General features: G+C 40.3%; 1 protein-coding gene and 2 non-coding genes across 3 annotated transcripts; all 3 read left to right on the top strand.

Annotated features, from left to right (window-relative positions):
• The first annotated feature begins 2,129 nt into the window (after positions 1 to 2,129).
• On the top strand, positions 2,130 to 12,350 carry LOC118398808 (ribonucleoside-diphosphate reductase subunit M2). Its single transcript, XM_035794537.2, has 10 exons — positions 2,130 to 2,384; positions 2,589 to 2,660; positions 7,800 to 7,946; positions 8,132 to 8,248; positions 8,402 to 8,535; positions 8,838 to 8,932; positions 9,008 to 9,141; positions 9,257 to 9,361; positions 9,641 to 9,754; positions 10,348 to 12,350. The coding sequence occupies exons 1-10, from the start codon at positions 2,292 to 2,294 to the stop codon at positions 10,498 to 10,500; spliced, it is 1,164 nt and encodes a 387-aa protein (XP_035650430.1). The 5' UTR covers positions 2,130 to 2,291; the 3' UTR covers positions 10,501 to 12,350.
• LOC118398911 (small nucleolar RNA SNORD94) lies at positions 8,580 to 8,718 on the top strand. Its single transcript, XR_004828732.1, has one exon. It is a non-coding gene; the product is annotated as a small nucleolar RNA SNORD94 (small nucleolar RNA).
• On the top strand, positions 10,044 to 10,183 carry LOC118398912 (small nucleolar RNA SNORD94). Its single transcript, XR_004828733.1, has one exon. It is a non-coding gene; the product is annotated as a small nucleolar RNA SNORD94 (small nucleolar RNA).
• Positions 12,351 to 17,611: the final 5,261 nt, after the last annotated feature.

The raw sequence follows: 17,611 nt of genomic DNA, 5'->3' as shown, positions 1-17,611 counted from the left end.
CTGTTTTTGATAGCTCGTTTTGCTTTTGTTTTATTACAGATACAGTATAACCAGTATAAATACCTCACATTATTTCTTAGTAAATACTAAATACTTTATAGAGCTTCACCATACTAATAATATGAGTAATCAATGATTGAATGAATTCTATAGATATGGTCACGCTGAGAAAAGTGCTGTCCCTATGTGTAGTTTTACTAGCTTTCGATGTAGGCAATGGTCATGAGTCCCATTGTTTTTTTTCCATAATAAAATACATGACTAAACTTGGTTGTATGGTCTATATTTTCTCAATAACATATGACCAAACGCTATTTCTCAATCTCATCCATAGAGACCCTATTAAATTATTGTAATTCCTAATTCTAAGATCTCAGCAGTGTTGACAACAATATTACGTGTTGTTTCACAATCGCACTCGATCCCCTTTGATTTCGAATACCCGTCTCTCCACTCCACCCAGTAACAACGTTCCACTAATTAAATTGCAGTATTTTACAGCGCCAAGAGGGGCGCGACCAATTGGAGACGACCGTTCAGCTGAAACGATCAGAGGATTTTAACTGGCTAACACCGTACCCGCCTATTTGTTTTACAGACAGACAGTCCACGTAAGCGCTCCACTAAAATATAGGAGAACAACGCCACTCAGTGAAAATAAAATAAAGTACAATTTCTGTGAGTAAAGAAATGTTTTTTTTCAGTTTTCCAGTTCATAAGTTTATAGACACACACCATCATATCACACCTAAACTTAGCACTTTTTGTCAAGCTTTTGCAATATAATTCTAAATATATTACTATTTCATCTGTACTTAATCATTTTTTCCTATTGGCAAAGTGACATAATGACCAAAAAGCTTAATCATATTTGCCCACGTTGAATATGTTTGATTAATAAAATAACAAATCATTTGTAACCGTATGAATGATATATTGAATGATTTAGACAACTTGCAAAATAACCATTGTAAATACCACATCACCCACGCTGACCAGATGCGTCTGTGGGAGGACATGGTAGCATAAATAGTCTTTGTCCTACTTTTCAGTGCAACCTTACCTCCGATAGAGCTCAGTTTCATTTCAACAGGGTCTTCATGGGCCAACTTCATTGTTTTGACCATCTTTTGTCTCCTTTTGACTTTGTGTCCAGCAGCACGTAACAAAACAGTGGATTGTCATCACAAATTTGATTGGCCAAAATAAAAAAATACCAACCTGACTTGAATCACACCAGAATAATGTAAAACTACTGTTTCATCCAGGTAGCATTATTTATTTCAAAATGGTATCATGCCCCTCTGCAACTACATTAAACAGCTTTAGCCAAAATGAAAGTAAGATTACGGTCGAGCCAATCCATACGAAATGTGTGAAAGACATCCATAAATTAATACATACCATACGAAATGCTCTGAGACCAGGTTGGCTAAATTGGTCTTTCTGCTTAAATATCAGGAAAATAGTAACTTGGGTATGAAAGTTGGCCTTTGTCTGTGTATAATGTAAACAAATATAGATATCGTGAGCCATTTAAACGTTAAACTACATTGTATTTGTTGAGTAGGATTAGCTAAACAAGCCAGCTGGCCACATCAACAGAATGGATTGCACCCGTATTAGCAGATAAACACAATTTGTTTGCAGGCCTTTTATATCATGGCAATTTAACCACAGTTTCAAGCAAGTTATAAAATCCATTTGACTGTAGTTACATTTTATACTGCTTGTTCGTGAAATAAATCCGTCGAATCTTGTTGACAATAGCTATTCCTCCAGCTTGCTATAGTAGCTAAACTTGCTTAACCCCGTTGAATTTTTCTACTAATTTCGAACTTTATATATGACATTATTATATTTGGTATTTCCAACGTTTTAACCCATAGTTACAAAGTGTGCTAGCTCTATTGTCTCACATTCGCGCGCCTTTTTGTTTTACATTGTGTAACTCCTTCCTTTCACGGTTTTATAACCATCAAAAAAAGCTTCGACTTTTCCCGCAGTCGTTGAAGGTGTGCAATCTGATTGGCTCCGCCACACCGGAAATTAAAATACCGACCATTAACTTTGTTTCTATTGGCTGCTCGGATTCCACCGCCAGAATTTCAATAAATAGGGAACTCCAAACGTTGTAATTCAGTTGCGGCATTGATTTGTCAGGAGGACTCTATAAGCTTGGTGTACTGTATATGTTTGTGACTACATAGGGAAACATTACATTTTATTTCCCCCCTGCAATTTTACAGAAATTTAATTTATCCTGTTGTATCACCTATCTGTCTTTCAAAATGCTTACAACTCGCTCACCACTCTCTAAGAAGAACACCAATGCAATCACCACTCAAATGGACAACATTTCGCTGGTTGACAAAGAAAACACGGTACGTTTGAACGACGGACATAACGTTAACTTTATTTTAAGCAGTTTGTCAGTGAGTGTGACCTCAACTGGTTAGTTAACGTTCTGTCAAGTCTATTGGTCACGTCTGTCTCTAGCACATTATTTAATTGAATCTAAAGGACGCAAGGTTCTAGTTAAATGAATGTGTCACGGAATCTCCTTTTTTAAATGTTTCCTCATGCAGCCTCCTAGCCTGAACACTACCCGGATTCTGGCCTCAAGAACCGCGCGCAAAATCTTTGCTGATGATTCTGAGGTGAGTGAACAAGACTTTTGCAAAGTGTTCAAAAAAGTTTATGAAAAGTGACAATTTTACAGTTTCATGAGTTATGTAATTAGCCTGGTAATTCGCTAGAAGTTGATCTTGAGGTGGTCATTTGGCGCCAAGTGTTTTTAATCCTAGCTAGCTGACGTTAAACTGGTGAGCCACCAAGTCATGATTACAGTATGCGCCTAGCTATCTAAACGGAGGTATGCAAGCAATGTTGACTAGTTTACACAAGTTGGCTGCTCGCTGTTCATAAGGCTAGCTAGTAGCCTTCCACTCAATCCATGTTACGACAGCCTTTGTCTTGGCGGGATGTGACAAGATGGCGGAGTGAGTGGTCGCATTAAACTGAGATCCTGAAATTTAAATTGAATTCAGGCCCTAATTTGAGTTTGACGAAGAACAGTTAAAAGTACTTGTTTGTAGTCTTTGAATTTTTTTTCTTAGTCTAGTGGTTTACCGAGCTTCACTCTGACAGACTATTGTTACTTTTTTGTTTTTGATAGTAACTATTTTCTAAAGCATACTGGGAATTTAACTCTTTCCTTTTTAAAGAATGAGTTTTGTTTAGTCTAAAGCTCACAATTAACAGAGACCTGTCTCAATTCTGCTCTTCTGATGGGAAATGTATTAAATTCCGAATTCAATGTCTTGCCATCACTACTGGTAAAGTGCTAGTTTGGAAGAGATTCTCCAAGCAGAAGAATATTACTATTGATATTAACAGAGGCTAGCAATAAACGTAATTTTACATTTTAAATGAAGGTGGAAAAGCAGAGCTTGCTAAATGCCAATGTGAACTGGACGACACATACAATGATAAGGAACAGGGTGCTTTCATCTGTTCAAAAGCCAAATAGATTGAAAAGGGTGGGAATAACACCTTATTATTTTAATTTGCAGACTAGGAATAGTGTTATTACATAATTGATGAAATGCTGTTCACTACAGTTCACTATCAATCTCATCTTTCAGAAGGTGACTGATTCCTTTTATGATTCAGTTAAGCCTATAGAAGTGAGGTTTAAGAAACTGATTCTGATATAGATATTACGGAGTTGGACCAAGCCATTAAACAAATGCCTATAAGTAAATCTGGACCAGATGACCTGACTCCAGAATTCTATTGACATTTGGCTTGATATTACAATGTTTTTGGTCTACAAAGAAGTTATTGCCAATGCTATCTTGCCTCCTGCTTTGAGACGGACTGATAGTTCCTATACTCAAACCAAAGGACTCTACGTGGATAATTGGAGACTAATCATGTTGGCCACTACTAGCCCATGTCTGCTGAAAAGAGGCCTTGATGTAATCAGTGAAACTCAATCTGCCTTCATTAAAGGAAGGAGTAACAATATAAATTCAGCAAAAAATAAACACCCCCTCACTGTCACCTGTGTTTTATTTTCAGCAAACGTAACGTGTAAATATTTGTGTGAACATAAGATTTAACAACTGAGACATAAACTGAACAAGTTCCAGACATGTGACTAACAAATAGAATACTGTGTCCCTGAACAGACGCTCAAAATCAAAAGTCAGTAAGTATCTGGTGTGGCTACCAGCTGCATTAAGTACTGCAGTGCATCTCCTCATGGCCCTTCCTTGGACACTGCTAACTAACCTCAACAAACTTCAATGCCATACAACACTCCTTCCGTGGTCTCAACTGCCCTTACACGCTAGTAAAATCAAATGGCTCCAGGTCATCTATAAGTCTATGCTAGGTAAAGCTCCGCCTTATCTCAGTTCCCTGGTCACGATAACAACACCCACCCGTAGCACACGTTCCAGCAGGTATATCTCACTGATCATCCCCAAAGCCAACACTTCATTTGGATGCCTTTCCTTCCAGTTCTCTGCTGCCAGTGACTGGAATGAATTGCAAAACTTGCTGAAGTTGGAGACTTATTTCCCTCGCCAACTTTAAAACATCAACTATCTGAGCAGTTAACCGATCACTGCAGCTGTACATAGTCCATCTGTAAATAGCTCACCCAATTTACCTACCTCATCCCCATACTGTCTTTATTTTATTTACTGTTATGCTCATTTGCACACCAGTATCTCTACTTGCACATCTTCTCATTTATCACTCCAGTGTTAATCTGCTAAATTGTAATTATTTGCTCCTATGGCCTATTTATTGCCTGCCTTGTGCCTTTTGCACACTGTATATAGACTTTATTTTCTCTGTCATTGACTTGTTTGTCATTGGCTTGTTTATTGTTTACTCCATGTGTAACTGTCTGTCACACTGCTTTATCTTGGCCAGGTCGCAGTTGCAAATGAGAACTTGTTCTCAACTAGCCTACCTGTTAAATAAAGGTGGGGGTAAAAATTTATAAGTCATTAGTGAGGGAATGAAATGGTCAACATTATTTCTGTCTAATCCTACTTTTGTGGTATCATCATATTTCTAACAGTCTGTTTTAATGAACTTGGTGAACTTGAATTCCTAATGTGATTTTTGACCTTTCTAAATTACCTGTGAAGTTGTGCACGTTTCCCCAACCATTTTTGTCCCTCTTCCTGAAATTATATTCAAGCACAATCCCCCCCACAACATTGATTTGGAATAATAGTTATTACGATTAATAGGAAATTCAATTTCAAAGGCCTTTGGTTTGACAAGGGTATTCATTTTGTGGTTTGTTAGACAACACTGGGGAGTTTTTGCTTTTTGAGTTCATTGGTCAGTTTCAGGTTAATATTACTCTCAGTAAATGAAGTCTTGCAAAGCAATTCCTTTGCTTAACTACGTACGTCGAGGGGTTCCGCTAGCAGTACCCCTCCAACATTCTGCTGAGAAGGCAGGCAGCGTGCGAAATTCAAAAAATATATATTTTTTAAATATGAAACTTTCATACGTTAAAGTGCAATACACCAAACGTGTCCGATTTAAAAAAGGCTTTACAGCGAAAGCATAACATATGATTGTTAGGTCAGAGCCAAGTCACAAACGTACAGCCATTTTTCCAGGCAAAGAGGCGTCACAAAGTAGAAATATAGATTGAATTAATCACTAAACTTTGATCTTCATCAGATGACACTCACAGGACGTCATGCTACACAATACTGGTATGTTTTGTTTGATAAAGTGCATATTTATATCCCAAAATCTCTGTTAACATTGGTGCGTTACGTTCAGTAATGTTTTGCTTCCAAAACATCCGGTGACTTTGCAGAGAGCCACGTCAATTTACAGAAATACTCATAAAAGATTCAACTGTTATTCATAGAATTAAAGATATACTTATCCTTAATACAACCGCTGTGTCAGATTTAAAATTGGGGGGAAAAGCATACCATGCAATTTGAGTACAGCGCTCAGACAACAAATCAAGCAATAGATATCCGCCATGTTGGAGTCAACAGAAGTCAGAAATGGCATAAATATTCACGTACCTTTTGATCTTCATCAGAATGCATTCCCAGAAATCCCAGTTCCACAAATGTTTGATAAAGTTCATCTTTATGTCCAAATAAGAGGTAACGCATTCAGCCCAGTAATCCAAATTCATCACGCACAAGCAGACAAAGTCAAAGTTCCGCTTCAGTCCGTAGAAACATGTCAAAGTATAGAATCACTCTTTAGGCTAATCTTTAGGCTAATCTTCAATAATGTTCCAAACGGAGAATTCCTTTGTCTTCAGAAATGCAATGGAACTCAAGTTAACACTCGCGTGAACGTGTCACAAGCTCATGGCACTCTGCCAGACTGACTCATTCAGCTCCCATTCCCCCATCCTTCACAGTAGAAGCATCAAATAAAGACTGACATAGTGGAAGCCTTAGGAAGTGCAATTTGACCCCATAGACACAATAGATAGGCCCTTCTGTAGCTCAGTTGGTAGAGCATGGCGCTTGTAACGCCAGGGTAGTGGGTTCGATCCCCGGGACCACCCATACGTAGAATGTATGCACACATGACTGTAAGTCGCTTTGGATAAAAGCGTCTGCTAAATGGCATATATTATTATTATTAAGAGTTGAGAAACTCCAAACCTCAGATTTCCCACTTCCTGATTGGATTTTTCTCCAGTTTTTGCCTGCCATATGAGTTCTGTTATACTCAGACATCAAACCGTTTTAGAAACATCAGTGTTTTCTAACCAAATCTACTAATAATATGCATATATTAGCAACTGGGACTGAGTAGAAGGCAGTTTACTCTGGGCATGCTATTCATCCATATGTGTAAATGCTGCCCCTATCCCAAACAGGTTAAACATAAGTACACGGAGGTTGTTCCCTCTTTTCCAAGTAAAAAAAATACTTTAATCTTTTGTATAAATTTAACAAGTGGATACGATTGGCAGTTAAGTAATTTTTGTATTTAATATCGCTATGGAAGTGACCGACCCATGCTATGGTCAAAAGCGTCTAGCTTTTACCTTAATTGTCGAGTCATCTAAAGTTAATATTTTAAAATGAGTTTCTCGTCTATCTAACCAGTAAATGATTTCTTGCACAAAATAATCAATTGACAAAATGTATTTTTTTGTTCCTCTGATTCAGAATCTATAGATAATTCTAGTAAACTATAGTTTGAAGTTCATGAATGGTTGTGTATAAGATCTCCAGAATTACCTGTTTACCTTTGTTAAATGGCATTATGCTTATCCTTGTCACTCCAATCATAACTATTTTATTAACATTATTATTGTATTTGCTGCTGTAAATGGGGTGGGATAATTCCTTTATTTTTTCATTTAAACTGATACATTTTTTTATAAATCCCCCAAGCTGTGAAACTTAAGATGGGAACATTTATTAGAAGTCATTGCTGTTGTCTCATTGCCTTGTATTCACAGGGATGTCCCTGTATTGATGTGCAATGTTGTTGCAATAAAGAAAGCCTTTGTCTTGAGCTCTAGCTAGCAACAATGGCTGACGTTAGTGCTTTAAAAATAGGAAAAAAATGTTTTTATGGTAATCTTGCCCGTATACATAAACTGGTAAGACTGGTTAGGCTAAAGGGCCTTTTAGACTTTTTCTTGTGTACATGTATTTAAAACGTCCATTTAATTCTATGCTATTTTTATATCCTAACATTGAGGAATATGCTCGTTTACCTGAGCAACATTTTACCAGTAACTTACATTTTGTGAATTCTTTCAGGTTAAGCCCCAGGATGTCAAGAAATTCAACACAGAAGAGCCACTCCTGAAAGAAAATCCACGCCGGTTCGTCATTTTCCCCATCAAGTACCATGACATCTGGCAGATGTACAAGAAGGCAGAAGCTTCATTCTGGACAGCTGAGGAGGCATGTCCAACTTGATGTGTTCATTTTATTCTGTTTTACATGTAAATTACATGTTATGATTTAATATGTAGTACTTCATTTCCATACCAACCAGTTAAACCGTTGACTCGGTTCAGACAAATTCACATGCATTGTCATTTTTATCAGGACATGAATTTAATTGGTTTTCATATATTGTTTTCCAGGTTGATCTTTCCAAAGACACGCAACACTGGGATTCTTTGAAGGACGAGGAGAGATATTTCATCTCTCATGTACTGGCTTTCTTTGCTGCTAGTGATGGCATTGTCAATGAGAACCTGGTAAGTTGATCTTGAAATCATACAATACAAAAATAATTATTTCACTATGCACTGTCAGAAATTACTTATCTGAGGGTTAGAAAATGGCAACTCATCCAGTATTAAAGTGTGGCTGTGTGGAATTGGTTGCCTTTACTTCATTTTCACCACTAGGTGGAGCGATTTACACAAGAAGTCCAGGTGACTGAAGCAAGATGCTTCTATGGTTTCCAAATCGCCATGGAGAACATCCACTCTGAGATGTACAGCCTGCTCATTGACACCTACATCAAAGACCCTAAAGAGAGGTCAGTATGGGATATTTAGTATGTTAACCATATTTGTATTATATCTGGCAATGATGAGAAGCGCAGGGGTACGTACCTCAGCTGATAATGGGAGCTGAGTGTTGGTGCTGGTTCTCAGCTCAGTGGGCATGTGGTCTGCTGACTGAGGGGTGCCAACACGATATAGACGCCTTACTGAGCCTCATGATAGTAAAATGTACTCTACCAATGCCCATATTTCAAACCCCTAAGCAATTTATTAAACATTTTGTAGTGCAGCCTTGAACATTCTGAGAATGTGCCCAATGTACTTTGTCACTCAGGGACTACCTCTTCAATGCCATTGAAACTCTCCCCTGTGTGAAGAGGAAGGCTGATTGGGCCCTGAACTGGATCGGTAACAAAAATGCTGAATTTGGTAGGTACATCTCTTAAAAACCTGCACAGCATTGTTGTGGTCAATCAGTTGGTAATGGTGTTGCTTGTATTCCAGGTGAGCGTGTGGTTGCATTTGCTGCTGTTGAGGGGATCTTCTTCTCTGGGTCCTTTGCTGCCATTTTCTGGCTGAAGAAGAGGGGACTCATGCCTGGCCTGACCTTTTCAAATGAGCTCATCAGCAGAGATGAGGTGAGTCTTTTGACTGTTGATTAAAACTCTAATACACAATTATCCCAGAGGGTGAACCTGGTTGAACTTGTCACTACCACCAGCATTCTTACTAACTAGTTCTGTCTAAATCCAGGGCCTCCACTGCGACTTTGCCTGCCTCATGTTCAAGCACTTGGTGCACAAGCCCTCAAAGGAGACTGTCACCAAGCTCATCAGGAACGCAGTAGAGATTGAGCAGGTAAATTGAATACACAATAAGGGCCTGTTGCGTGACTCAGATTAAGCCTGTTCTTGGTATGTGAGTCAAATGTCACCGTTTCCCTGTACTGCACTAGATGTCTCTGATACCGCACTACAGAGCTATGGGCCCTGGTCAGTAGGGCAGTAAATGGGAAGCCATTTGGGACACATGGCCCTAATTGTGCTTAATGGAAAATTATATATACCTTTTGTATCCGGATTTGAATATTAAAGATCTGAATTAGTGAATACATGCTGATGTCTGTTCCCATTTCAGGAGTTCCTGACAAAAGCCCTTCCAGTAAAGCTGATTGGTATGAACTGCGACCTGATGACCCAGTACATAGAGTTTGTGGCTGACAGGCTGATGCTGGAGCTGGGCTTTGACAAGGTGAGATGGTAGTCTATGGGTCAGTCCCTAAGTGCACTACATAGAAAATGGGTTGCCATATGTAAGGGAAGTTGGGTCCCTCATGTTTTCTCCTTTGATATGGAGAATGAGTTCAATCCAACACCTGTTGTAATTCTAAGGCTATGTTTAGATGGGCAGTCCAATTCTAAAGTTATTTTGACTGATCAGCTCTGTGATTGGTCAAAAGTCCAATTAGTGGGGGGATCATAATTGGGCTACCTGTGACCGTGGACCATAAGTTAATTTTCTTGTGATTGATAGACATGGGCTGGCAATGATGAGAAGCGCAGGGGTACGTACTTCAGCTGATAATGGGAGCTGAGTGTTGGTGCTGGTTCTCAGCTCAGTGGGCATGTGGTCTGCTGACTGAGGGGGTGCCAACACGATATAGACGCCTGACTGAGTCTTGCCTGTAAAGCTGTAGTTTAAATTTATCCTGGTCCCAGATGTGTATGTGCTCTTGCCAGCACTATTGTGCATTAACCCAAACATGACAATGGCTACTAGAAATGGGTGGGGTTAATGAAAGCATTTTAATTCCACTAGCAGACACCAATTAACTTCTCTTCTAGATCTACAGAGTGGAGAATCCTTTTGACTTCATGGAGAACATCTCATTGGAGGGCAAGACTAACTTCTTTGAGAAACGAGTAGGGGAGTACCAGAGAATGGGTGTGATGTCTGGCACCACAGACAACTCCTTCCGGCTGGATGCTGACTTCTAAAGCTTTTACAGGCCCCAAAGATGCCCTTGACATTAGACTCTTTGAAACTGTAAATACTTGAAAACGGACATGGCCCAGACTAGATGCTACTGGACTGACCACAGTACCAGATCTCAACTGGCACCCTATTCCCTATGTAGTGCACTACTTTTGAGTTCTATGTGGGCCCTGATGAAAGTAGTCCACAATATAGACTAGGGTTCCATTTAGGATGTGTACTTGGGTTGTCTGGTCCAGACAACAAATGTATATTACCAACTGACCCTATTTGCAGTAGATCTTTTCTTATTTGTATAGTAGTGTTGAAATGATCTGTTTTTAGTTTTTGTAATTAAATTTTTAAAAATCCAATGCATCATTAAACCCGGTTTTACTTTACACTCCATCTTGGCACTAAATTAAAAATGTATCTGACTAGATAATAGAATGTTACTAATATGTAAGACATGCTACAGGATAACTCTATAGGAAATATCTTGTAATATAATCAGATCACTTATGTGAATTGCACTGTAAATTTGGGCAAGTCGATGGGGCATTGGGGAAATGATCTGAACATGTCTATGAATTTAGACAAGAACCCACCTGTCACATAACTAAGGTAGCCTAGTGGTTAGAGCTTTGGGCCAGTGCTGGATTGAATTCCTGAGCTGACAAGGTAAAACATCTCATTCTGACCCTGAGCAAAGCACTTAACCCACTGTTCCCCAGTAGGCATCCATTGTAAATAAGAATTTGTTCTACTTTGATGTTGACCATGTGATTTTCAGCATTTCAGTGCCATCAAGTAGCCTGATTTCAGATGTGTCATGTAAACGTGATTATTACAGAAATCGTTCTTGCAAGGCATGTGCATTTATATCAATCTGACTCCGCAATAGTAGTGATGGCTCCCGAGTGGTGCAGCGGTTTATTAAGGCACTGCGTCTCAGTGCTAGAGTTGTCTACAGACCATGGGTTTGATTCCACACTGTATCACAACTGGCTGTGATTGGTAGTCCCATGGCAGCGCACAGTTGGCCGTTGTAGGCAGTCAAACCTGATATATAATGAGGTTAGGATGGGTTTACTCACAGAGCAGGGGAAGCTGATGGCCTGAACTTGGGACTTTTCCAGAGATGGCCAGTGGGGCCACCTTATCCAGGTCCAGTCTGTGCTTATAGTGTAGCATATGAGCACCGTTCCCTGACACCTAGAGAGTCCTCTGGCTTCCATAGCCTCTTTGCGCCAACGTAATCAGCATGTTATGTTGGTTACCAAGTAGCAAGCTGACACCTAAGAGGAGCAGTAGGATGGCTAGTTTGCTTGCTATGCAAATGGAAGAAAGACCAACATGGAGGGACTACCACATTGCACAATAAGAAACACTTGTTCACTAATGAATACACTAGGTAGCTACAGAAGAGCCTACTTTTATCTACGTGGAGGTTATTTCCAGATCTGATATACAGTGAGCTCCAACTATTAGGACAGACATTGTATTTTAAAAGTATCGGGACATTACTTTTTTAAAAAACCTTTATTTAATTAGGCATTTCAGTTAAATACAATGATGGCCAAACCTGGACAACACTGGGCCAATTGTGTGCCACCCTATGGGACTCCCAATCATGGCCAGATGTGAAACAGCCTGGATTCAAATCAGGGCCTGTAGTGACGCCTCTTCCACTGAGATGCAGTGCCTTGCGCCACTCGGGAGCTCTTACATGTATTAAAGTGGTCAAAAGCTTTGTATTTGGTCCCATATTCCCAGAACACAATTACATCAAGTTTGTGACTTGGGTTATTATTGTGGAGTAACTGCAATGTTAATTCTCAATTTTCTTCTATTAAAGCCATTTAACTCTTAACTGGTTTAAAATCACATTTGGCCTCATGGTAAAATCCCTGAGAGGATTCCTTCCTCTCATTCAACTGGGTTAGGAAGGACACCTGTATCTTTGAATGAGAGGATTCCTTCCTCTCATTCAACTGGGTTAGGAAGGACACCTGTATCTTTGAAGTGACTGGGTGTATTAAAACACCTTCACCATGCTCAAAGGAATATTCAATGTCTGCTTTTCATTGATCCAGGACAGGCTATACAGATCAGGGGAATCTGGGTCCGTATGCATAGATGCTGTAAGATGTTTTGGGATGGGGTGATGGACATGGGGGGTGCTGAGTATTTCTTTCCACTTGTACAGAAGTAATAAAGCCCATAGTTCACACAGGAGTAATATCATGAATGTTCTACATTTCAATTTATCAGGGGTTTTGGCTGTATGTAACAAACGTCTTAGTGTGCTGATCTAGGAACAGGTCCCCCTAGTCCATGATGTCATCTTATTCATTGTGGTCGAAAAGTTAAAACTGATCCTAGATCAGCACTGCTACTCAGACGCTGACGATGAGGCATCTGAATCTGATCACAAGAGTCATCCTCACCTTAAACTCATCTTTCTGCACCAGGACGATCATCTCAAAGGTTGACCCCAGTGTGAAGGCGTGCTAATGCAGGATAACTTCCTTGCCGCAGCTCTGCATCATCTTGCAGGGAGATCTCTTAAAGCGCGGGTTAAAGTGGAAGGCTATGTCCACTCTGGGCTTTGTGCTGTTCCCACAGGAGAAGTCCAACTGAAACGTGGAGACAGACACACACATAGGCTATAGCCAAGAGACTCCTATATCAACTTTAATCAAATTCTCTGCAACTGTGACTCATTCTTCATATGACTGCATGTGTAGACTTGTGATAGTAATCTGAAATACTTATTGAAACATGTGTGTTTACATGTTCAACCTGATACCTCTCATAATCACTGGGAACAGTGCCTTGAAAAAGCACCAACTCCGCAAACTAAACCTCCCATTGTCTGTGAGTGGAGTAGAAAATAAAGTTATTAAAGTGTTACAGATAAGAGGCTATTGCTTGCTTTTACAGCTGGGTTGTTCTGATTAAGGAGGGTGTTGACTGATACCCAAATAGTCAGGCTAGGTTGTTGTTTGAATTCATTGATGCACAAGAAAACAAGTGTTTTGGTTCAATATGAATTCATTGTGAAATATTGTGACACTGGTAAAATTTGTTTTATAATGGATATTCAATTTCCTGTCATCAATAGCTACTGAACCAAGCATGCCATGACTGAATATGGTCTATTCTGAATCGGGGGGAAGAATAACAACCATATTTTTTTCATAAAAATAAAAAAACGATTTATGATTTTAATCTTCAATAGCTTAAAACAAAGTGTGCCATGACTATGAAAATGATATTCTGAATTGGGAGGATGGAGAAAAATTCACGGCTTTTTTTGTGGCTGAAATGTCATTTTTTTGGGGGGGGGACTTTCAATTGTTAATAGCTATTACATAAAACTTGCCATGACTATAAACATGGAGAATCCAGGGCATTCTCTTCTAAAGCAGACCCTACACCATCGTGTCTCCTGCAAATTTTGTACGTATTTTAACAAGGGATATTTGTTGATGGTGCCTCTGAAAGCTCATCTTTCAGCAGAGCACACAGGCAGAGCACTATAATGACAGGACAGGGCCAGTACTGTCCGGGGATTTCCACACACATGCATACAATCACACACACCATGCTATTTTTTGGTTGCTATTTGATTGCTTAATGTCCCCTGACGCTATTTTGTCCCCCCATGATTTAGTGGAGTAATGTTTCAAATTAGGTCAACAATTGAGGCTGGTGGGAGGAGCTATAGGAGGACAGCATCATTGTAATGGCTGGAATGGCAATAGAATGGAGTGAAACGTGGTTTCCGTATGTTTGATACCGTTCCATTGATTCAAATCAAATGTATTTATATAGCCCTTCGTACATCAGCTGATATCTCAAAGTACTGTACAGAAACCCAGCCTGTCAGTGCTCAGACCATACGCCGTGCACTGCATCAAATTGGTCTGCGTGGCTGTCGTCCCAGAAGGAAGCCTCTTCTAAAGATGATGCACAAGAAAGTCCGCAAACAGTTTGCTGAAGACAAGCAGACTAAGGACATGGAATACTGGAACCATGTCCTGTGGTCTGATGACACCAAGATAAACTTATTTGGTTCAGATGGTGTCAAGCGTGTGTGGCGGCAACCAGGTGAGGAGTACAAAGACAAGTGTGTCTTGTACAGTCAAGCATGGTGGTGGGAGTGTCATGGTCTGGGGCTGCATGAGTGCTGCTGGCACTGGGGAGCTACAGTTCATTGAGGGAACCATGAATGCCAACATGTACTGTGACATACTGAAGCAGAGCATGATCCCCTCCCTTTGGAGACTGGGCCGCAGGGCAGTATTCCAACATGATAACGACCCCAAACACACCTCCAAGACGACCACTGTCTTGCTAAAGAAGCTGAGGGTAAAGGTGATGGACTGGCCAAGCATGTCTCCAGACCTAAACCCTATTGAGCATCTGTGGGGCATCCTCAAACGGAAGGTGGAGGAGTGCAAGGTCTCTAACATCCACCAGCTCCGTTATGTTGTCATGGAGGAGTGGAAGAGGACTCCAGTGGCAACCTGTGAAGCTCTGGTGAACTCCATGCCCAAAAGGGTTAAGGCAGTGCTGGAAAATGATGGTGGCCACACAAAATATTGACACTTTGTGCACAATTTGGACATTTTCACTTAGGGGGTGTACTCACTTTTTTTGACAGCGGTTTAGACATTAATGGCTGTGTGTTGAGTTATTTTGAGGGGACAGCAAATGTACATTTACATTACATTTACATTTAAGTCATTTAGCAGACGCTCTTATCCAGAGCGACTTACAAATTGGACACTGTTATACAAGCTGTACACTCACTACTTTACATTGTAGCAAAGTGTAATTTCTTCAGTGTTGTCACATGAAAAGATATACTCAAATATTTACAAAAATGTGAGGGGTGTACTCACTTTTGTGATATACTGTACATACACACCCATACATACGTACACCATTTTCCTCTCCCCGCTTCTCTCACCCCATCATTGAGTCTCTCAATAAATACATTTTAAACAAATTTACAAACAGAAATTAAACAAAAAAGCTCAGTTTAAACCAAGAAGTTAGGTTCCACACATACTTATACAAATACTTATTTTCCACCATAATTTGCAAATAAATTCATTAAAAATCCTACAATGTGATTTTCTGGATTTTTTTTCCTCATTTTGTCTGTCATAGTTGAAGTGTACCTATGATAAACATTACAGGCCTCTCATCTTTTTAAGTGGGAGAACTTGCACAATTGGTGGCTGACTAAATACTTTTTTGCCCCACTGTATGTGAGAATGCTGTTCATCGACTACAGCTTAGCATTTAACACAATAGTACCCTCCAAACTCGTCATCAGGCTCGGGACCCTGGGTCTCGACCCCGCCCTGTGCAACTGGGTATTGGACTTCCTGATGGGCCGCCCCCAGGTGGTGAGGGTAGGTAACAACATCTCCACCCCACTGATCCTCAACACTGGGGCCCCACAAGGGTGCGTTCTGAGCCATTTCCTGTACTTCCTGTTCACCCACGACTGCATGGCCATGCACGCCTCCAACTCAATCATCAGACGACAATACAGTGGTAGGCTTGATTACCAACAACGACGAGACGGCCTACAGGGAGGAGGTGAGGACCCTCGGAGTGTGGTGTCAGGAAAATAACCTCACATGCAACGTCAACAAAACAAAGGAGATGATCGTGGACTTCAGGAAACAGCGGAGGCAGCACCCCCCTATCCACATCGATGGGACAGTAGTGGAGAGTGTAGTACGTTTTAAGTTCCTCGGCGTACACATCACGGACAAACTGAAATGGTCCACCCACACAGACAGCGTGGTGAAGGCGGCGCAGCTGCGCCTCTTCAACCTCAGGAGGCTGACTAAATTTGGCTTGTCACCAAAAGCACTCACCATCTTTTACAGATACACAATCGAGAGCATCCTGTTGGGCTGTATCACCGCATGGTACGGCAACTGCTCCGCCCACAACCATAAGGCTCTCGAGAGGGTAGTGAGGTCTGCACAACGCATCACCAGGGGCAAACTACCTGCCCTTCAGGACACCTACACCACCCGATGTCACAGCAAGGCCATAAAGATCATCAAGGACAACAACCACCCGAGCCACTGCCTGTTCACCCCGCTATCATCCAGAAGGCGAGGTCAGTACAGAGGTGCATCAAAGCAGGGACTGAGATACTGAAAAACAGCTTCTATCTCAAGGCCATCAGACTGTTAAACAGCCGCCACTAACATTGAGTGGCTGCTGCCAACACACTGACTCAACTCCAGCCACTTCAATAATGTAAAAATGTATCACTAGCCACTTTAAACAATGCCACTTAATATGTTTACATACCCTACATAACTCATCTCATATGTATATACTGTACTCGATACCATCTACTGCATCTCACCTATGCCGTTCTGTACCATTCATATTTTTACGTATATATTCTTCATCCCTTTACACTTGTGTCTATAAGGTGTTGTGAAATTGTTAGGTTACATTACTCATTGGTTACAACTGCATTTTTGGAACTAGAAGCACAACCATTTCACAACACTCGCATTAACATCTGCTAACCATGTGCATGTGACAAATCAAATTTGATTTGAAATACATACCTCCAAACCTAGATGATTCGGATCCCTTCAATTCCGAGGAGCCCATGCTGGATGAGACGATCTTCAATGTTTAGACAGACTGTTTATTTCATGAAGATTATAATGAAAATCCTAAAAAGAAGAGTTATTATTGGATATAGGCCTAGAACAGTCGTTGATGAGTATATGATGTAAATACATGAATTGGTTTTGTTTGATTTTGTGTGACATTTATATTTCCAATAAAGGTTGAAGTATCAGTGAGTAATATGTAGTCATAGGGTGGATTGAAAGGAATTCATTTTTAAAGTAATGACTAAAGGATTAAAGGCCCCTCTAATCTAGGGAGGAGAGTAACGGCTAGAAACTGCCAGGCTGGTAGAAAAGTGATAAACTGTGTGTGTGTGTAGGTGGGTGTTATAAAATGACTGTTTGCATTTATGACTTCAGAGTACTCTGAATAAGGAACTAACCTATTGCAGACTGGGGGCTTTGTCTAATTCTTCATTAACCAGGGTCTTACAAACTTCTG

Source organism: Oncorhynchus keta, chromosome 19 (genome assembly GCF_023373465.1).
Source record: "Oncorhynchus keta strain PuntledgeMale-10-30-2019 chromosome 19, Oket_V2, whole genome shotgun sequence".
In the NCBI taxonomy this organism is placed as follows: domain Eukaryota; kingdom Metazoa; phylum Chordata; class Actinopteri; order Salmoniformes; family Salmonidae; genus Oncorhynchus; species Oncorhynchus keta.
This window is presented reverse-complemented; position numbering and strand designations above follow the sequence as displayed.

What these genes read in the sequence shown, in the direction of transcription:
- LOC118398808 (XM_035794537.2), top strand. Translation starts at nt 2,292, where the DNA reads ATGCTTACAACTCGCTCACCACTCTCTAAGAAGAACACCAATGCAATC. An exon ending in GCATTGTCAATGAGAACCTG is followed by an intron (nt 8,249 to 8,401) that starts GTAAGTTGATCT and finishes TTTCACCACTAG; the next exon opens with GTGGAGCGATTTACACAAGA. An exon ending in ATCAAAGACCCTAAAGAGAG is followed by an intron (nt 8,536 to 8,837) that starts GTCAGTATGGGA and finishes TTTGTCACTCAG; the next exon opens with GGACTACCTCTTCAATGCCA.